This window comes from Oryctolagus cuniculus, chromosome 15 (assembly GCF_964237555.1).
Source record: "Oryctolagus cuniculus chromosome 15, mOryCun1.1, whole genome shotgun sequence".
In the NCBI taxonomy this organism is placed as follows: Eukaryota; Metazoa; Chordata; class Mammalia; order Lagomorpha; family Leporidae; genus Oryctolagus; species Oryctolagus cuniculus.
In genome coordinates, this window is record NC_091446.1 from 50,757,853 (window position 1) to 50,780,340 (window position 22,488).

The 22,488-nt window shown below is 39.4% G+C and overlaps 1 protein-coding gene across 1 annotated transcript in view; it reads left to right on the forward strand.

Annotated features, from left to right (window-relative positions):
- Positions 1-4,363, forward strand: part of UBE2D1 (ubiquitin conjugating enzyme E2 D1) — a 43,707-nt gene extending 39,344 nt beyond the window's left edge. Inside the window, exons 6-7 of the mRNA XM_002718482.5 lie at positions 1,548-1,641; positions 2,346-4,363. Of these exons, the coding sequence (XP_002718528.1) occupies positions 1,548-1,641; positions 2,346-2,391 (140 nt within the window). The 3' untranslated portion in view covers positions 2,392-4,363. The remainder of the gene's footprint in view (positions 1-1,547; positions 1,642-2,345) is intronic.
- The last annotated feature ends 18,125 nt before the right edge of the window (positions 4,364-22,488 follow it).

Consider the following 22,488-nt stretch of genomic DNA (forward strand, 5'->3'; position numbering starts at 1 on the left):
CCTAAAATGCTCATTTAAAATATTCAGATGGATTCCAGTATCCATTTTAAAACCTTTCACAAAGTGTAAGTGTCATGTACTGGTTATACCAATGCTTCTGTGTCAAAAGGTTATTCAAATTGGTAAACTGTTTTCTGGAGTGGTGTCACATAATGAGTGTTATTTGGCATGAATAACTAAGTCCTTATGCATTTGAAAGAAATGGCAGACCGCCAGGATGCTGAATACCTTTCTCTACAAAGAATAGAATGTTGGCTTCTGGAAATCTGTCCTTCGAAAATTCAAATAGTACTATGCTGTAGTAGGGTCACTATGCACCTGGCAAATAACAAACTTTGAAATCAGTGTTTACTGTTACCTTTTTCCTTATCTTAAACAATTGGTTTGTGTGCATGATAATGAAGCCCGAGCAGAAGGCCCCTGGCAGCAGTGGTGGACTGTGGAAGAACTTCTTTCACTCTTGCTTATTTTACAGGATAGCTCCTGACTTGCTCAATTGTACATTTTTCACTGTCCTGTATTTTAAATATCTTGTTTGGCTTTTTCTCGTGGGTCTAGTCTGGAAGTATTCTGGAGATGTAAGTGAGCCCAGAAAATCTTCAAGTTTCACTGGGTAGGTAGAAGATCAGGAAGATGAATAAAATATTAGTTTTTTTCCCTTAGTCCTTAGTACCCCCTTTTCTCGTCATTTAGGAGTCAGCTCTGCTCTATACAAGGGTACTTCAAAAAATTCATGGGGAATGGAATTAAAATATAATGCACATTTTCCCTGAACTATTTGAAGACCCTGCAGATACCCACCTTTAGACTTGAAAAAAGTAAGAAAAGATAAAGGATGGTAGTAGAAGAGGGAAGGTGGGAATGGGGTTTGTTTGAAAGGTTCCACACACCGTCTCAGAGTTGGTGGCAAGCAGTAGAAGCAAGTGAGGAACCTACATCCCTGTTCCTCCAGTTTCAGATACTTAGATGTTTGTATTTCTTTTGAGCATAGCCATCTATCTGCACTAGTGCTTTAATTTTCATTTATGTCGTAACAAGTTATTTAAAAATAGCTGTTCGTATATACATTTATTTTACTATTTTTAAATAACAGAATACAAATAAGGTACATAGAATGAAAGACTCATTGGAAAAAATCTTACAAATCCTCCTTCTTTGTTGATAGTACAGAGCCAGAGTAAAAGAGAGCACACAAGTACAATATCCAAACTAGTTTGAACTGTTAATTGTAATGTGATTGCTTTGTAGAGAACGCTTGAGTTTAAAGATTGTTAGGAGGTATTCCAGAGGTTCACATTAAACTCTGTCACCTTTAGATAAAGTTTACAACTGCAAATGGTATAATTTTATGTTATATACATTCTGGGGTAGTTAAAAGTTAAAGATATTGTGCTATCAAGCAAAGTTAGTATAAAATGTAGTTGATGTGTTCATTTTATTTTGTATTTATAAGTTCAGTAACTGTATTCAGTAAAATTATTTTCACAAACATAATTTGTATAAAGTAGAAGACTGTTATCTAACATGCTATTCTCTTTTAAATCTAGTTTTATTGTCCATATGTTCTCTACTTTGTGATCCTAATCCAGATGACCCTTTAGTACCAGATATTGCACAAATATATAAATCAGACAAAGAAAAGTAAGTATTTACTTATATTGGTTTCTACTTGGGTGCATTTCTAATAGTTTGCCAAAATATGAGGTTTATCAATATTTTTTAAGAACATTTAATTGTGCTTATTTTGTTTATCTTTTTTTGAGGTAGTAAACTTTTCCTTTTAAACTCCAAGTCTTTTTGCAAAATACATAGTTCCTTCCAGTTGCTGTTAGCAGAATGTGTTCTGTGTTTGCACATTAACTATGAACATATATAATTCTAGGTGATAAATTAAAAATGAAAGAATTTAACCACTGGAAAATATTGAATATTATATTCCCTATCTTATGCCAGGAAGGGAAGTTCTTTCCATACTCACCCAAACTGCCTTAATTGACTTAATTTTCAAGCTGCTTCATTTTGCTAGGACTGTAGGTTCATTTGTAATTTCCAAGTAATCCTTTTCAGAGTTGGCTTTTACAGATTGTTGTTGGAATTTGGTTTTTACATTGTGTTTTTTATATTTTAGCTTTTTTGATATAGGTTGTACAGAAAGCCATGAGCTAAAAAGTGATTTAGTTTTCTGTTTTATTTATGCACGACTGTAAGTCACATTGACCCAGCAATTAGTGTATGTGTGATTATTGCAGTTAAGCAAGAGAAATAGAATATACATTTCTATTCACAAATGCTTCTGAAAGATTAAATTTGTATATTTTTACTGTATCCCTTTTGTGTGCCTACAGATACAACAGACATGCAAGAGAATGGACTCAGAAATATGCAATGTAAAATGAAAAATTTTTTTTTCATATATACCAGAGTACTGTAAAATCTAGGTTTTTTTCATCATTAGCAGTAAATTGAGCACTGTTTACTGTTTCATTGTACCATGAAACTCTTTGATTTTTACCCATCTTAAGTGTGTTTTCTGAAGCAAGACAAAACAAACTTCCAAAAATACCCTTAAGACTGTGATGAGAGCATTTATCATTTTGTATGCATTGAGAAAGACATTTATTATGGTATTTAAGATACTTGGACATCTGCATCTTCAGCTTACAAGATCTACAATGCAGCTGAAAAGCAACCAAATTATTTTTTGCTGAAACTAGATGTTTTTACATGAGAAATACTGTATGTGTTGTCTAAGATGTCGTCACTTTTATAAATCTGTATTCAGATTTCATTCTTTGTTAGCTCACTTTATAATTTGTATTTTTTTACTGTATAGACTAAATATATTCTATTTACATGTGTGTCAACTCATTACTTTTTTCCTGTGAACAGTATTGAAAAAACCCAACAGCTGATAATTAAATGAATTAACTGTGTCTCCCTTGTCTTAGGATATTCTGTAGATTGATCGCAAATTTCTTAAACCTGAAATGATCTTTACACTGTAATTTTGAGTATACTGATTATGGAGAAACACTTGTTTTGATTTTGTATACTTGACTTAACTTTATTGCAATGTGAATTAATTGCACTGCTAAGTAGGAAGATGTATAACTTTTATTTGTTGCTATTCACATTTGAATTTTTTTCTGTATAGGCAATATTATATTGACACCTTTTACAGATCTTACTGTAGCTTTTTCCATATAAATAAAATGCTTTTTCTACTATTTGTCTTGATTACTTAAAAAAGTGAAAATTACTTTATAAGTAAGGATTAAAGCTCTGTGTAAAATTTTGCATGAAAATTACTTCCAAATTGTGACTATGAAGTCTGTTGTGTTTGGCATTAATCACCATTAATTATAAACTTTATTGCTTTAGGTTAGTATCTCTTTATTAAATTGTGTATCTATAAGATAGTATACTTTCGTCTCTTGTAGAGGAGAATTTAGAAGATGGAGTTTGTCTTAAATCACATCTAAAATGGATTATTGCAAAGGCCTTTAAGTGAGTATAAGGCAGTGTCACCCACCATGAAGAAAATTGTGTTTGTAGACCCGAGGAATCACTAGATTAATTCAAAAAAATGCTCTTCTAGATGTAATAGGCAGTGTAATTCTTAACATTTTAAAATCTGAAATTTCTAAAGCAGAATTTTAATGCCATCACAATTTGAAAAACATTTTTTATTATAGAAGTTACAAAGAAAATCCTAAATAGATGCTTCCTTCTGTTTTTATAAATTGCCAGTTAAAAATGCTTTAAATTAGCAGATTGTAGATTTTAAGAAAATCTAGAAAGCTCCAATGTTTTAACTTGAGAAAAATACATCTCTTTAGTGTTTAGCATGCTTATCAAACTTGAGTGAGTGTCATTTTTAAGAACAGTTGTAGCTCTTGATTATTGTAGTAGCTGTGTAAGTGTGCAGGAATCTGTGATGGGTGTAGTTGTTAACAAAGGATTTAAATCACTTGAGTATTTGATCATGGTTCACTATTTTATTAAAGCACAAAATAACCTTGTTGTTAGAAATTATGTGTTTTTAAAAATGAATGTAAAATAATTAAATGAGTTGTGAAATGGATGTTTAAGAACATATAGTCTTAAAAAGCAACTTTATTAAGTGATGTCTTGAAATAGCCATAATGTGAAAAATACTACTTCACTGGCTATATATATAAGCTACATTTGCCCTGAATTTGAACACTCAACATCTTTAGATTTAAGTATTTAGTATATTTTGATAGTAAAGGGTTTTGTTTCTTGAGTATCTTTCACTCTTTTTTTTAAACTTTTCATTTGTGTGGCATTTATTTTTGAAAGTGTCTTTTTTTCTTTATTAAAGTTTTTGAAACTTGCCTAACTCTTGTTTGCCTTTGCTTACCTCTGAATTGTACAACCAGACTCCTGAGGATAGAGCACAAATTCTCACAATGAACTAAAAATCTTAGTTTGATAATGGCCAAATAGTCAGATCACCACTTTGGGCATATTGTTTTTGCTTAGTTCTGACAGCATCAGTTGCCCTTTAAAATAGTAAATTCAAAAGTCGGGGGAGGGGGCAGCAGTCTTTTGGCAGTTTAGGATCCCACATCTTGAAGTCCTGAATGCTTTGAAGAATAGTTTAAAAAACCATATTCAGATTGGATTCTGGACTCAAAGTTACACATATGATGATCAGTGATACACGTTGTCAGGGCAGCCTCATCATCATTCCTCAGCTGTCTCAAAAATATCATTTCTGAAGTACAAGCTTTATACATTTATTTGCTTATGTAAACTATATATCCAGGGATGTCAAAGGGTTTGTGGAAAATGAAATTTAAAAAGTTTATTCTGGTGCAAACCAGCTTTGGAATCCATATATGTAACTGATATTCATAAAGTTCATGAAAAATATGTATTATGAAAAAATGCATTGATTTCAAGATTTATTTGCACCAAAACAGACTTTATGAAGTTCTCTCATACAACTCTTCATTTTTTTCTTTATTGCCCTGTTCATCTACCCCCTAAACTCAGGGAAGATTAACATTTTACTTTGCACATCAGTTTCGAAGGACAAAATCGTGCTGGGGGACAGAGTACAAGGGCAACTCTGAGACATTTAGAACAGGTACTTTTAAAAAAATGAGAAATAATACCACATTATAGTTTTTCATTTCTCTTGTCACCGTGTTATCTGACTTGTTTTAGTAATTGACAAACAATAACTTGCTCTCCCACAGTTCTTATTTAAGATGAGAAGATGAGGGATATTAATTTTTGTCTCAGATTTAAAAGCCAAAGTTATTCATATCATAGCTATTTATTGGTGGTCAGTGTGAACTGGACTCAAATTGCAGTCCAATTGATGGTATTGTAAAATTGGAGTTCTGCAGTAGAATCAGCAGTTCTGTTCATCATTGGAAAATGATTGACACTTTGACCATGGTTGTATAATAGAGTTTCAGTGCATCTGGGTCTTGACTGTTTTGCCTATAATTTTTCCTTAGTTTTAACATTTTAAGTGGCTATTTACAAAGTAGCAAATCTGAATTTTTAAAAATTTTCTGTCACCTTACCAACTCTAAACTAGGACTTCTTGTTATTTTCTTTAAAGATTAATCACAATTTAATAGCCCTAAAATGTGCTTCAGATTATTGGTGAAAGTTTGTACTTTTATTCTGAAAAAAATGCTTCTCTTATTATACTGCCCTTTGTATTGCACAAATAAGGCAGCAGGAAGATGTTAATTTTATTTGTAAGAATGTCCTTTTATATATGCATATATATACAAATATGTGTATTTTTTTCTGGTAATATCTGTAGGCTCTTCAACCATGTAATTCACAGGCTTTCACCAAGGTTTGTTTTTTGTTGTTGTTTCCCAGTAATGGTGGCAAATAAAAATGTGTAGACAGGTGGTATTTTTTGTTGTAGAAATACTTTGTAATGCAATAATTTAATATTTTGTGGGGAACATTGTGATACCACTTGTGTAACTGTCTAATAGATGTTGCACCACTTTTATTTTGTTAAATTTTTGCTGCCATATCCTGTTATGTATAAGAAAATGGCCTTAAATTATAAATGAACTGAACTAATGAGAAAAGTATTAGTATTAGTATTAGTATGAATATTGGGGAGCTTTTTGTATAAGATACATTTCTTTTGAAACTTATTTCAGCTTTGTCTGGGTCCTGCTACTTGTAGAGGGAGAGATGTATTTTACCTTATGAGGAGCTGCTTTTATTATACTGGCACATGTATAAAGTCTGAAATATGCTTTCCCCATATAATTTACTTCATGGAAAAAAGGAAAAAAGCTGTGAGGATCTCTTTAGTGCCAAAGAATACTGTGAGTTGTCTATGAAATATTTTTACATGAACTCAGTATATCTTATGGGGAGCAGTTGTGATACCACTTGTGTTAGCACTTCTGATACACTTTCTGCAGTCACTGTCCACCCACACACATGGTGTGGCAGTAGAATTCACAGGACTCGGCATACGGTCATACTCACAGCTAAGACTGATTATAGCAACACAGCAAGGATGCATAGCTAGGTCAGGAAGAGGAAAAGAACAGATCAGGCAGAGTCTAGGAGGAATTCCTCTGCAACCTACCTGTGTTCTGTGTATCTGCACCCAGAAATGCTAGTTGGAAACCCCAAGTCCAGGGTTTTTATTAGAGGTTAATCTTGCAGGCATCCTTTGTCCTCCAAAATTCTAGTCTTCTAGAAGGAAGGGTGTTCACAATAAATCGTGTTCATTTAAAATCTCTGGTTAGGATAGCTAACAGGCACAGCCTTATCACTTAGGGAAAGTTAACAAAAGCCAAGTTCTTAAATATCAGCTGAGGACAGGCCCTTCTAAAGATGGGGGTGGGTACAATTTTTTAATAGGAATATTCTTTCCCCTTGAGTGGTCTTGGTACCCTTGAAAGTCAACTAGCCATAAAGGTTTGTTTCTGGATTCGCAGTATAGCCTTATGCCAGTAGCACCCTGTTTTTTTGTTTGTTTTCTTTTGCTTTCTACTGTGACTTTGGCGTAACTTGAAGTGTGGGTCTTTCATCTTTGCTCTTTTACAATATTGTTCTGACCATTCAGGTCCCTTCTAATTCCTTATGCATTTGAGGATCAGCTTCTCCATTTTTCCTGCTGAGATTTTATTTGAGAGTGTACTGAATCTATAAAGCAACTTTGGTACAGGTGATGTCTTTTGTTCTGATTTTGCTGAGTGACAAACCACTCCAAACTAAATGGTGTGAGAACAGTCATTCCATTATGCTGATGGATTGAGTTGGGTGAGTACAGTGGGGGTGGCTTGTCTGCTCCTTGGTGCTAAGAGTGTCAGCTAGGGATGACTCACATGGCTTGGGGTTGAAATCATCTGAAGACAGCTCCACGCATGTATTGCACCTGCGTTCTTCTGGAGCACTTCCTAATGACCTTTCTTGGCTTGGGTTTCTTGCAACCTGGTGCTTCAGTTAAGAGAGAACATTGGGAGACCAAGTCTTCCGAGAGAGTGAGGAGTAAGCTGCATGACCTTTTCAGAGCTGCCCTTGGAAGTCATATAGTGTCATGTATGCTATATTTTGGTTCAAATAGTCACAAGCTCACTCAAATTCAAGGGAAGTAGACATATTTTTGGATTTTCAGCTTTCCATGAGAAAAAAACTTGCATGAGTATATGCATCACTCAGTGTACTTAGGTTGTCTTTAGTTTTTAATTGTGTTTTGTAGTATAATTCCATTTGTAACTTTCTGTGTAGAATTCTTGCACAATTTTCATTGAATTCCTTGGTATCCAATTTTTCAAACCTATTATAAAAGTCATTTCATTTCCTATGTTTTTTGATGGATAGAAAACTTATAATCCCCTTGTATTCTGCAGCTTTGCGAAATTAACTTTTTAAAAAATTGTAGAATTTTAAAGTTTTATACACATTACCATCAAATAGATATTTTTATTTCTCCATTTCCAATATGTAAGCCACATTTCTCTTTTTTGCATTAGATGGAACTGCAGAATCGTGCTGAATAGAAATGGTGATAGGAAACATCCTTTCTTGATTTCCAAGGGAAATCCAGAACCAGGAGCCTAAAACAGGTATCAGACTCAGGCCCTCCAATATGGGATGTGATCATCCCAACTGGTGTCAACTACTAGGCCAAATACTCTGCCCCATTCGCTAATATTTTGTTGAGGACTTTTTCCATCTATATTCATGAAAGGAGGTGGCTCATAATTTCCTTTCTTAAATATTTTTGTCAAGTTTGGTTCCTCAAGTTATGCTGGCATCATAAAAAGAGTTGGGAAGCATTCTTTCTTTTCTTTCTGCAAAGACTTGGTATAAGATTTATGCTGTTTTCCTTAAGTATTTGAAAGAACATACTGAAGTTATTTGTGTCTAGTTTTCTTTTCTTTTTAGACCTAGAGTTATGGAAAGATTTTAACAATGCTAAGTTTTTTATAACTATAGAACTGGGTATATATTTGTTACTCTCAGTTTTGTGTTTTTCAAGGAATTTGTATATTCAAGATGTCAATCTATTTGGCACACAGCTGTTCATAGCATCTTTTTTAAGGTAGTAAATACCTTTGAATCTCCTTTGATTTTAATTTTAAGTTAGTCTTTAGAAACTAATTTATTTTTTCTAAAAAGTCAGTGTTCAACTTAAAATTTCTCTTTATACATTTGTTTTCCATTTCATTTAATTCTATCCTATTTCTTGTTTTATTTTTTCTAGCTTCCTGAGATTGAAAAATAAGTTTCAGCCTCTCTCCTATTGTAACATAGGCTTTGAATACTATATACTTCCCCCTAAGCACCAGTTTATATGCATTGAAATATTGCATTTTCATTATCATTTAGTTTAAAATGTTTTCTAGTTCTTGTTTTAAGTTCTTACAGTTTAAAAACAGTTCTGTTTCTAAGCAGTTTTTTTAAAATTCTGGTTTTTTTTTAACTTTTATTTAATGAATATAAATTTCCAAAGTACAGTTTATGGATTACAATGGCTCCCCCCCCATAACTTCCCTCCCACCCACAACCCTCTCCTTTCCTTCTCCCTCTCCCCTTCCATTCACATCAAGATTGATTTTCAATTCTCTTTATATACAGAAGATCAGTTTAGCATATATTAAGTAAAGATTTCAACAGTTTGCACCCACATAGAAACACAAAGTGAAAAATACTGTTTGAGTACTAGTTATAGCATTAAATCTTAATGTACCGCACACTAAGAACAGAGATCCTACATGAGGAGTAAGTGCACAGTGACTCCTGTTGTTGACTTAACAAATTGACACTCTTGTTTATGGCATCAGTAATCACCCTAGGCTCTTGTCATGAGTTGCCAAGGCTATGGAAGCCTTTTGAGTTCACCGACTCTGATCATATTTAGACAAGGTCATAGTCAGAGTGGAAGTTCTCTCCTCCCTTCAGAGAAAGGTACCTCCTTCTTTGATGACCCGTTCTTTCCACTGGGATCTCAGAGATCTTTCATTTAGGGTGTTTTTTTTTGTTTGTTTTATTTTGTTTTGCCAGAGTGTCTTGGCTTTCCATGCCTGAAATACTCTCATGGGCTTTACAGCCAGATCCACATCCCTTAAGGGCTGATTCTGAGGCCGGAATGCTCTTTAGGACATCTGCCATTCTATGAGTCTGCTGTGTATCTTGCTTCCCATGTTGGATCATTCTCTCCCTTTTTGATTCTATCAGTTAGTATTTGCAGACACTAGTCTTCTTTATGTGCTCCCTTTGGCTCTTAGTCCTATCATTATGATCAATTGTGAACAGAAATTTTCACTTGGACTAGTGAGATGGCCTTGGTACGTGCCACCTTGATGGAATTGAATTGGAATCCCCTGGTAGGTTTCTAACTCTACCGTTTGGGGCAAGTCAGCTTGAGCATGTCCCAAATTGTACATCTCCTCCCTCTCTTATTCCCACTCTTATATTCAACAGGGATAACTTTTTAGTTAAGTTTCAACACTTAAGAATAACTGTGAGGCCGGCGCCGCGGCTCACTAGGCTAATCCTCTGCCTAGCGGCGCCGGCACACCGGGTTCTAGTCCCGGTCGGGGCACCGGATTCTGTCCCGGTTGCCCCTCTTCCAGGCCAGCCCTCTGCTGTGGCCCGGGAGTGCAGTGGAGGATGGCCCAGGTGCTTGGGCCCTGCACCCCATGGGAGACCAGGAAAAGCACCTGGCTCCTGGCTCCTGCCATCGGATCGGTGCGGTGCGCCGGCCGCAGCGCGCCGGCTGTGGCGGCCATTGGAGGGTGAACCAACAGCAAAGGAAGACCTTTCTCTCTGTCTCTCTCTCTCACTGTCCACTCTGCCTGTCAAAAAAAAAAAAATAAATAAAAATAAATAAATAAAAATAAAAAATAAATCTAAAAAAAAAAAAAAAAAGAATAACTGTGTATTAATTACAGTATTCAACCAAAAGTATTAAGTAGAACAAACAAAAAAAATACTAAGATGGATAATGTATTAAGTTGTTCATCAACAGGGCAAGGGCTGATCAAGTCACCGTTTCTCATAGTGTTCATTTCACTTTAACAGGTTTCCTTTTTGGTGCTCAGTTACTTGTCACCGATCAGGGAGAACATATGATATTTGTCCCTTTGGGACTGGCTTATTTCATGCAGCATAATGTTTTCCAGATTCCTAACAGGGATCACTTTTCAGTTAAAAAAAATTTTTTTTTTGACAGGCAGAGTGGACAGTGAGAGAGAGAGACAGAGAGAAAGGTCTTCCTTTGCCTTTGGTTCACCCTCCAATGGCCGCCGCGGCCGGCGCGCTGTGGCCGGCGCACCGCGCTGATCCGATGGCAGGAGCCAGGAGCCAGGTGCTTTTCCTGGTCTCCCATGGGGTGCAGGGCCCAAGCACCTGGGCCATCCTCCACTGCACTCCCTGGCCACAGCAGAGGGCTGGCCTGGAAGAGGGGCAACCGGGACAGAATCCGGCGCCCCGACCGGGACTAGAACCCAGTGTGCCGGTGCCGCTAGGTGGAGGATTAGCCTAGTGAGCCGCGGCGCCGGCCCACTTTTCAGTTAAAATTTAAACACCAATATCATCAAAATGTCCATTCTCCCAAAAGCAATTTATACATTCAATGCAATACCAATCAAGATACCGAAGACCTTCTCAGATCTGGAAAAAATGATGCTGAAATTCATATGGAGACACAGGAGACCTCGAATAGCTAAAGCAATCTTGTACAACAAAAACAAAGCTGGAGGCATCACAATACCAGATTTCAGGATATATACTACAGGGCAGTTCTTATCAAAACAGCATGGTACTGGTACAGAAACAGATGGATAGACCACTGGAACAGAAAAGAAACACCAGAAATCAATCCAAACATCTACAGCCAACTTATATTTGATCAAGGATCCAAAGCCAATCCCTGGAGTAAGGACAGTCTATTCAATAAATGGTGCTGGGAAAATTGGATTTCCACATGCAGAATCATGAAGCAAGACCCCTACCTTTCACCTTACACAAAAATTCACTCAACATGGATTAAAGACTTAAATCTACGACCCGACACCATCAAATTACTAGAGAGCATTGGAAAAACCCTGCAAGATATAGGTACTGGCAAAGACTTCTTGGAAAACACCCCAGAAGCACAGGCAGTCAAAGCCAAAATTAACATTTGGGATTGCATCAAATTGAGAAGTTTCTGTATTGCAAAAGAAACAGTCAGGAAAGTGAAGAGGCAACCGACAGAATGGGAAAAAATATTTGCAAACTATGCAACAGGTAAAGGGTTGATAACCAGAATCTACAAAGAAATCAAGAAACTCCACAAGATCAAAACAAACAACCCACTTAAGAGATGGGCCAGGGACTTCAATAGACATTTTTCAAAAGAGGAAATCCAAATGGCCAACAGACACATGAAAAAATGTTCAAGATCACTAGCAATCAGGGAAATGCAAATCAAAGCCACAATGAGGTTTCACTTCACCCCGGTTAGAATGGCTCACATTCAGAAATCTACCAACAACAGATGCTGGAGAGGATGTGGGGAAAAAGGGACACTAACCCACTGTTGGTGGGAATGCAAACTGGTTAAGCCACTATGGAAGTCAGTCTGGAGATTCCTCAGAAACCTGAATATAACCCTACCATACAACCAAGCCATACCACTCCTTGGAATTTACCCAAAGGAAATTAAATTGGCAAACAAAAAAGCAGTCTGCACATTAATGTTTATTGCAGCACAATTCACAATAGCCAAGACCTGGAACCAACCCAAATGCCCATCAACAGTAAACTGGATAAAGAAATTATAGGACATGTACTCTATAGAATACTATACAGCAGTCAAAAACAATGAAACCCGGTCATTTGCAACAAGATGGAGGAATTTGGAAAACATCATGCTGAGTGAACTAAGCCAGTCCCAAAGGGACAAATATCATATGTTCTCCCTGATCGGCGACAACTAACTGAGCACCAAAGGGGAAACCTGTTGAAGTGAAATGGACACTATGAGAAACAGTGACTTGATCAGCTCTTGTCCTGACTGTTGATGTACAATCTAATACTTTATCCATTTTAGTATTTTTTTTGTTCTAGTACTATTGGTTGAACTCCGTAAAAATTCTGTTTTTACTATTGACTTGCAGCTTAATTTTTCCATAGCCAGAAAGAATAATCTGAATTATCTCAATTCTTTGAAATTTGTTGAAACTTGTTTTATGACCCAGTATGTGGAAATTTTGATAAATGTCCTGTTTGCATTTGAAAAGACTATGAATTCTGTTATAAGAGTTTTAAAACCCTCATAGAAAATGGAATTAAAAGTACACATTTCCACAGACCTTCTTGAAGTCTTGTATTAGGTATAGTATTTATATATATATATGTGTGTGTGTATATATATATATGTCTTAGATAAAGTTTATTCATTGTGTTTAGTTTTTTTATAATATGCATTTTCCACGGACTTTTTTTTTTAAAGATTTTTATTTATTTATTTGAAAGTCAGAGTTACACAGATAAACAGAAAGAGAAGGAGAGGCAGAGAGAGAGAGGTCTTCCATCTGTTGGTTTATTCCCCAGATGACTGCAATGGCCAGAGCTGGGCCGATCTGAAGTCAGGAACCAGGAGCTGCCTCCAGGTCTCTCACATGGGTGCATGGGCCCAAGGACTTGAGCCATCTTCCACTGCTTTCCTAGGCCATAGAAGAGAGCTGGATCAGACGTGGAGCAGCCAGGACTCAAACTGGCACCCATATGGGATGACAGCACTGCAGGTGGTAGCTTTACCCACTATTCTGCAGCACCAGCCCCTACGATTTTTCTTATTCTCAGAATCACTAAAAGAGGTGTGTTGAGGTTTTTAAGAGAGAGAGAGATCAGGCCGGGGCCGGGGCTCATTGGTTAATCCTCTGCCTACGGTGCTGGCATCCCATAAGGGCACTGGGTTCTAGTCCCAGTTGCTCCTCTTCCAGTCCAGCTCTCTGCTGTGGCCCGGGAAGGCAGTGGAGGATGGCCCAGGTGCTTGGGCCCCTGCACCCCATGGGAGACCAGGAGGAAGCTCCTGGCTCCTGGCTTCGGATCAGTGTAGCACCGGCTGTAGCAGCCATTTGGGGAGTGAACCAATGGAAGGAAGACCTTTCTCTCTGTCTCTCTCACTGTCTAACTCTGCCTGTCAGATAAAAACAAAAATAAGAGAGAGAGAGAGAGATCTTCCATCCACTGGTTCACTCCCTAGATGGCTACAATGGCTGGAGCTGGGTGGACCCGAAGCCAAGAACCAAAGGAGCCAGGAGCTTCATCCAGGTCTCCCATGTAGGTGCAGGGGTCCACAGCACTTGAGCCATTTTTGGCTGCTTTCCCAGGTGCATTAGCAAGGAGCTGGATAAGAAATGTCACAGCCAGGACTTGAACTGACACCACTTATGGGATGTGGCACTGCAGGCAGTGGCTTTATCTGCTGTGCCACAGTGCCACCCCCCCCCCTTTAGTATTTATTTTTAAAGGCAGAGAGAGCACTTTTCATCTGCTGGTTTACTCCCCCAATGCCTGCAATAGCTAAGGCTGGGCTAGAGTTGAAGTCCAGAGCTGGAACTCAATCCAGGTCTCTACTGTCGACTGCAGGGACACAGCTACTTGAGCCACCATCTGCTGCCTTCCAGGGTGCACATTATTAGCAAGGAAGCTGGAATTGGGAGCAGCAGAGCCAGAACTGGGGCCCAGACACCACAACAATCATCATAGCACATTTCCAGTTTTCAACATGTTTTCATACTTTCTTAGAATTTTTTCCCCTTGAAGTCCTGTGAGATGGATGTTATTGTTCCCATTTATGGAGGAGTAAACCAAACAAGAAAGTGGCAGAGGCAGGATGCAAACCCATGTCTTCTAAGCTTCAAATCCTAGGCTTTGGATTTGGTGTTCGTATCATAGCTGGTGCACTGAATAGCTGTGTAACTTTAAGCAGGTTCCTGAACCTCTCTGCACCTCAGCTTCTCCATCTTACTTGGAGGTTTATAAGCTGCTTGAAAATCCACACCGTAGAATCTGAAGACTTATCTTGGACAGATACATACAGAGCAACACCCAGGCCACCAGGCTGGTTTTCCTCAGTCGCTGGAAGCACTGAATGATGTAACTTCTCCCAAGATGTGTGTCTTCTGCACTCATTAGGTGATTTGATTTGACTTGTTTTAGTTTTTATCCAATCTGATCATTTTTGTCTTTTCATTGAAGTATTTAATTCTTTTCCATTTAGGAGAATTAATAATGCAATTGGGTTTATACCAACTGTATTTGCATTTTTTTTTAAGCCATCGGTTTCCCCGCACCCTTCCCACTTGTCTTTTGGATTGATCAGTTTTTATATAGTCCCATTGTTCCCCTCTGACAACTGGTTAGATATTCTTTTATCCATTCTGTGTGTGTGTGTGTGTGTGTGTGAGAGAGAGAGAGAGAGAGAATTATTAACTGACTTCAACTGAATACAAATTACTACTTTTACTGTCCTCCCTGTAATGTGTGAAGCTTCGATCACTTGGACTCCATTATCCAGCCCTTTGCATTCTTATTTTCGTATACTTTATTTTGATATATATTAAATTTCACAAGACATAATGTTATTGTTTCATATGTTAATGTCATTATACTCCCCACCTTTTTATTCATTTCTTTTCTTAAAAAGATTTATTTAATTTACTTGAAAGTCAGAGTTATACAGAGAGAGAAGGAGAGGCAGAGAGAGGTCTTCCATCCACTGGTTCACTCCCTGATTGGCTGCAATGGCCAGAGCTGCACCGATCTGAATCCAGGAGCCAGGAGCTTCTTCCAGGTCTCTCATGTGGGTGCAGGGGCTTTCTTTCTTTCTTTCTTTCTTTCTTTCTTTTTTTTTTTTTTGGGGGGGGGGAGGCTTTCCTTCTACTGCTTTCCCAGGCCATAGCAGAGAGCTGGATCAGAAGTGGAGCAGCCGGGACTAGAACCTGGCGCCCTTATGGGATGCCAGCACTGCAGCGGTGGCTTTACCCACTGCGCCACAGCGCCAGCCCCACTTATTAATTTCCATCCAGCTCTTTATTGCTTTCCTGTTTCTCTGTGGGATCATTTGCCTCCTGAAAAAAAAAAAAAAAAACTGCCACTACTGTTTCTTTTAGTGCATATCTTCTGGTGACATATATTCTGTTTTTCTGAAAATATCTTAAGTTTCCTTTCATTTTTGTGGAATATTTTCCCTGGGAACAGAATTCTGGATTTGTATTTTCTTTCAGCAAATTAAAGATGCCATCCCATTGTGTCTGGATTCCTAATTTTGTTGAGAAATCTGCTGTCAGTCTTATTGCTGCTTTACAACTAATATGTCCATTTTCTCTGAGTTTTTTTTTTTTTTTTTTTTTTTTGGACAGGCAATTAGACAGAGAGAGAGAGAGTTATAGACAGTGAGAGAGAGAGAGACAGAAAGGTCTTCCTTCCGTTGGTTCACCCCCCAAATGGCCGCCACGGCTGGCGCTACGTCGATCTGAAGCCAGGAGCCAGGTACTTATCCTGGTCTCCCATGCAGGTGCAGGGCCCAAGCACTGGGCCATCCTCCACTGCCCTCCAGGGCCACAGCAGAGAGCTGGACTGGAAGAGGAGCAACCAGGACTAGAACCTGGGGTGCCAGCGCTACATGCGAAGGATTAGCAAGTGAGCCATGGCGCCGGCCTTCTCTGAGATTTTATTTTGTAATTTGAGAGGTAGAGCTACAGACAGGGAAAGACAGAGATAAAGGTCGTCTATCTGCTGATTCACTCTTCAAATTGCCGCAACAGCCTGAGCTGAGCCGATCCAAGGCTAGGAGCTTTTTCTGGGTCTCCCACGTTGATGCAGGGCCCCAAGTGCTTGGGCCATCTTCCACTGCTTTCCCACGCCACAGACAAGTAGCTGGATTCGGAAGAGGAACAGCTGAGACACAAACCTGTGCCCATATGGATGCCAGTAATGCAGGTGGAGGCTTAGCCCACTATGCCACAGCACTGCCCACCCACCCCCATTTTTTTTGTTAAAGATTTATTTATTTATTTGAAAGAGTTACAGAGAGGCAGAGGCAGAGACAGAAAGATCTTCCATCTGCTGGTTCACTCCCCAAATGGCTGCAACAGCCGGAGCTGGGCTGATCCAAAGCCAGGAGCCAGGAGCTTCTTCCGGATCTCCATGCAGGTGCAGGGCCCAAGGACTTGAGCCATCTTCTTCTGCTTTCCCAGGCCACAGCGGAGAGCTGGATCAGAAATGGAGCAGCCGGGTTGTGAACTGGCATTCATATGGGCTTTTTTCCATAGGCCACAGTGCCCACCCCTTTGCTTTTTGAGATTACTGCTTTTTTTGTTTTTAGATGTTTCACTTTGATATTACAAGGTATAGTTTTTGTCTTTGATCTGCTTGAGGTTCATAATGCTGCTTCAGTCTGTAGGTTGATACATTTTCACCATTTATGGAAAATCCCAGCCATAATTTCATCAAATGTTGCTTCTGCCCCATTCTACTCCCCTGCCACACACACCCTTTTTGGACCTCAGTATAAAAGCTATTGGGCCTCTTCACTGCTTCCAGACCTATTTTCTGTATTTTCCTCTCCTACTCTCCATCTTCAGTGTAGAAGTTTTGTATTGACCTTTCCTCCAGTTCACACCTCCTATTTTCTGTGCTCAATATGCACTCAAACCCATGCATTCAGTTTTGGATATTATAGCTAATTCCACATGTAGTTTTCAGTTCTAGACCTATATGTAGTTTTTTTTTCTACATGTTTCATTCTTTTTTTTTTTTTTTATGAGTTCCTAGATTGTTTCACCTCTATTTCCCTTTTTTCTCTCTGTTTTCTGAACTTCTTAATCATAGTTGTCTTGAGGTTCTTGCTAACTTCCGTATCTGGATCACTCATGTCTGCTTTTATTGATGCTAGATGTTGTGTATAAAAACTGCAGAGACTCCAGATGATGTAATCTTCACCAGAGAGGGTGTAGCCTTGGTTTGCTTGTCAAATAGAGGGTGAGGATGGTCACTTTGGTGCACTCAAGGCCTGTGCTTATTTGAGACTGTTTTGCAGTTTTATCAAGCCCAAACTGTGTCTGCTTTACTCCTGATACAGGGCACAGCCTTCTGGGACGGTTTCCTCTGTACAGAGAAACTGCAGGAAATTCCACTGTGTGTTTTAAAAGTTTAGTTCTTTAGTTTCCTGTCCAGTTTGGAATAAGATTTTGGCACATGTCCTGAGGGGAAAACTAGTTGCATGCCAAGGTCCCTTAAAAGTCTCCAGTTCTGTCACTGTAGCAGTGGTCAACCACAGAAAACTGTTTCTCTGTCTCCTAGCCGTGGCCCTCTGCTTGTGTTGAGCTGAGTCTGAACTCCAGGAGAGAAATGACTGCAGACATCCAGAGCTCACATCTGAAACTCTTACAGCTTCTGGAGGTCTCTTGTACCTTTTCCATTATAATTTTAATGTTTTATCCAATCTGAATCCTCTGTGGCACCACCTATCTGGAAGCAGAAATCCCTACCTGACATTACAACTTCAGCCTCCTAACGTTTTCACACCTTCAGGGTGCCCTCAAATCCATCTTCCACAGAATTACCATAAGATTCTGTCTACAAAATCTGACCCTGTGTGTTATCAGCTATAAAAATTCTAAATAGCTCTTCAAAGCCTCAGCAGTGCTTTTGCAGAGGGGTCTGGGGGAGAGAGAAGGGAGAGGCTAATGGTTAACCTTTCGATGCCGCGTTTCTACTTCAACAGTGAAGTTCATGTTTATCTGATGTGTGTGTCAGGTTCCTTCCCCTGGATTCTCAACTGCTTTGCCTATGGTTAAACCATCAATCAACAGAATAAAGTACTAAATCTTTGAGACTCTCATGATATGACTTGCATCTCCAGATCCATCTGCCATTCCCTGCCTCCCACCAAACTTCTTTGGTTCTCCTTGGCTCCCAAACTTTCCCTGCTGTTCACTCTGCATAAAATGTCCTCTTGCTCAAACTTTTTTAAAAAAGATTTTTATTTATTTATTTGAGAGGTAGAGTTACAGACAGTGAGAGGGAGAGACAGAGAAAAAGGTCTTTGTTCCATTGGTTCACTCCCTAATTGGCCGCAATGGCCCGAGCTGCACCGATCTGAAGCCAGGAGCCAGGTGCTTCTTCCTAGTCTCCCATGTGGATACAGGGGCCCAAGCACTTGGGTCATCTCTTCTGCTTTCCCAGGCCACAGCGGAGAGCTGGATTAGAAGAGGAGCAGCCGGGACTAGAACCGGTGCCCATATGGGATGCTGGTGCCGCAGGCAGAAGATGAACTCACTGCGCCACGGCACTGGCCCCTTGCTGTAACTTTTAAATCTCTAGTTCAAGATCACTTCTCTTTTTCTTGCCTGTTGAGCAAATAAGTAGTCTTCACCAGTGTTACCACCATACTCATTGTTCATCGTTATAACTACCCATCCCACACTGGGCTATTGGTATGATTAACTGTGAGATCCTCAATGTTCTTTCCAGTTGTGACTCCCTGGGACCTAGAAACAGTATCTGGCACACAAATACTCAAAAGGGTTGTTAATAAGGGAATAAGCTAAACCCTCGAAGGTACTTGGGATTTTAATTGGCATAGCAAATGGGGATGGCATTAATGAGCATAAGAGAAACCCAACTAAAATAATAAAGTAGAAATAAGTGAGAATGGCATTGGCAGGTCTGTGTGCAATTAATAAGCAAAAACATGAGGTGAAGAAGTCAGATCTACCAGATGTGCAACCTTGATTTGGTGGCCTGTGAAGTCAGGATACGTTCTTTTCCAGAAAAAGAACATAATGAAAGCATTTACTTAACAGAATATGCATTTTGAATTGGAATAGTCTCTAAAATTAGAATATTTAAAGTCATTTTTCTTTTCTTAAGATTTTTATTTATTTGAAAGGCAGAGTTAGAGAGAGGGGGAGGCAGAGAGAGAGAGAGAGAGAGAGAGAGATCTTCCATCCTCTGGTTCACTCCCCAAATTGCTGCAATGGCCAGAGCTGGGCCGATCTGAAGCCAGGAGCCAGGTTTCCCACATGGGAAGCACTTGGGCCATCTTTCACTGCTTTCCTAGGCACATAAGAAGGGAGCGGGGTCAGAAGTGGAACAGCCGGGACTCAAACTGGTGCCCATATGGGATACCAGCAAGGCTCAACCTATTACACCACAGCACCGGCTCCTAAAGTCATTCTTAACTAGTCAGTGCAATCTCATGATTTATATAGAAAATCAATAGAATCCTGCTGTCTATGATCAAACTTTGTTCATCAAACTTACCACATAGTAGCACATTTCAACTGTGTCATCCTTAAGAGCTGTATTTCCACCATAGGATTTGCTCATTGGTTCCCATTATTTTCAGGATATACTAAAATTGTATAATTACATTTGTATTGTAAGCCTAACATTCCTCATGACAACATTTTCCTGGACTTTCATTTGTGTCACCATGATACCCCAGCTGTCCTGCTTTGTACATAACAATGAAATATCATATCCACACAGGCTCATTTATTTCATGGACAGCTGTTACAGTTATAATCTTCCTAATCTGAGAAGTTTTCACCTAAAAATCAGAAGTCTCAACATTTGAACTCTCAGCCACAAATCTCAAATGATTCACGACTGCCTCCCGACACATCATATATTTGAAGAACTGATTTATATGAAAGCTCAGACTAAAAAAGAAGAAAAATAACCCCCTACAGCTTTGTCAGAGTTAACTTATAGGTTTAAATCCTTTACATCTTTATGACATGTCCATTCCAACCAGGATTTTAAGATCAACATTGCCTAATACAGAAGAACTACATTTTCATGATCACACATTAATGATTGTAATCTTAATTAGCTGTGTAGGTCTTTAAATTTAGTCTTAACTAAATTAACACACACAAGTACTATAGGTGCCCAAGAGGCAGAAACTATATGAGCCATTGTACTATTATTTTAATCTTAATTGCCACCATATCCTTATGATCTGATATTATATATATATACATGATGAAATTAACATTTCCCAACAGGAAAACTATAGGCCATTGATACTGAAGCTATGAATATGCGGATTATGAAGACTTCAACTTTGACCCCTGTAAAATCCCTACAACAGATTTAAAACCAGGAGAGTTACAACTGTTTGAAGTAGACAATTGTGTAGTCCTACCTTTAGAACTGCCAGCCTGCATGTTAATATCTTAACAAGATTTATTCAAGAGGCAGGGTAACAGAAAGAGTGTGAAAGAGAGAGACAGGTATCTTCCTTTCACTGGTTCACTCCCCAAATACCCACAACTGCCAGGCCTAGGGCCAGGCTGAAGCCGGGAACCAGGAGCTCCATCATGCTTCCACGGGGGTAGCAGGGACCCTAGCACTTGGGCCATCATCTGCTGCTTTCCCAAGCACACTAGCAGGAAGCTAATCAGAAGCAGAGCAGCTGGGATTCAAACCAGTCCTCCAATATGAGATTCCAGTGGCCCAAGCAGTGGCTTAAGTGCTATGCCACGATACTAGCCCCTCTGTATGTTAATCTCACAGGAAGATGTTTCACTCATGAGCCAATCTGTCCTTAGTCCTAAAAACAGACACCATCCCAGGATGCGTAAGTCAAACATCCTTCACAGGATTAAATTATGGTCAACACTCTGAAGTCTGTGGATCAAATCATAGCTTCTTTTTTTTTTTTCAAAGATTTATTTTATTTATTTGAAAGTCAGAGTTACACAGAGAGAGGAGAGGCAGAGAAGAGAGAGAGCGAGCAGAGGTCTTCCATCTGTTGGTTCACTCCCCAGATGGCTGCAACGGCCAGAGCTGCAGAGATCCGAAGCCAGGAGCCAGGAGCCAGGAGCCAGGAGCCAGGAGCTTCTTCCGGGTCTCCCACGTGGGTACAGGGGCCCAAGAGCTTGGGCCATCTTTTACTGCTATCCCAGGCCATAGCAGAGAGCTGGATCGGAAGAGGAGCAGCCGGGACTAGAACCAGTGCCCATATGGGATGCCAGCGTTTCAGGCCAGGGCTTTAACCCACTGTGCCACAGCACTGGCTCCCAGTAGCTTCTTAAGATTTACTTATTTGAAAGGCAGAGTTACTAGGGTGGGGGCAGGGTGGGAGGAGACAGACTGAGAGAGTGAGCTTCCATACAAAGATTGACTCCCCAAATGGTCATAGCGGTCAGGGCTGAGCCAGGCCAAACTCAGGAGCCAGGATCTTTATCCTGGTCTCCATTGGTGCCAGGGGCCCAAGCACTTGGGCCATCCTCTGCTGCTTTCCCAGGCACACTAGCAGGGGAAGCTGGATTGGAAGTGGAGCAGTGGGGACTTGAACTGGTGCCCATATGAGATGTCAGCACCCTGAAAATCACAGCTTTATACTCATCATCCTTGAACTAGTGCCACTGAAACATTTTTTAAAAAATATTTATTTGAAAGTCAGAGTTACACAGAGAGAGAAGGAGAGACAGAGAGAGAGAGAGGTCTTCTATCCGCTCACCCACTCACCAGTTGGCCACAACGGCCGGAGCTGTGCCTATCTGAAGCCAGGAGCCAGAAGATTCTTCCGGGTTTCCCACGTGGGTGCAGGGGCCCATGGACTTGGGCTATTTTCTACTGCATTCCCAGGCCAGAGCTGGATAGAAAGTGGAGCAGCCAGGACTCCAACCAGCGCCCACATGGGATGCTGGTACTGCAGGCGGCGGTTTTACCCAGAGCTTCAGCCCCATCATTTTATTTCCTAATATCTTCTTGCCCTCTCCAAGCCACCTAGGTAATTAATTGCCATTCAATGACAACTAGTGCAAGTTAAATAATAATGGATAATAATAAAATACAAATCAGATCACTAATACTAATCTCACTTATTATATTTATTGGCTTAAGAAATGTACAAAGGGTTATTACACCATTCATTTACATATACAACTCAACTATCAACAAATTTAATTTTTAAATTTTTTTTCTTTTTCTTTTTCTTTT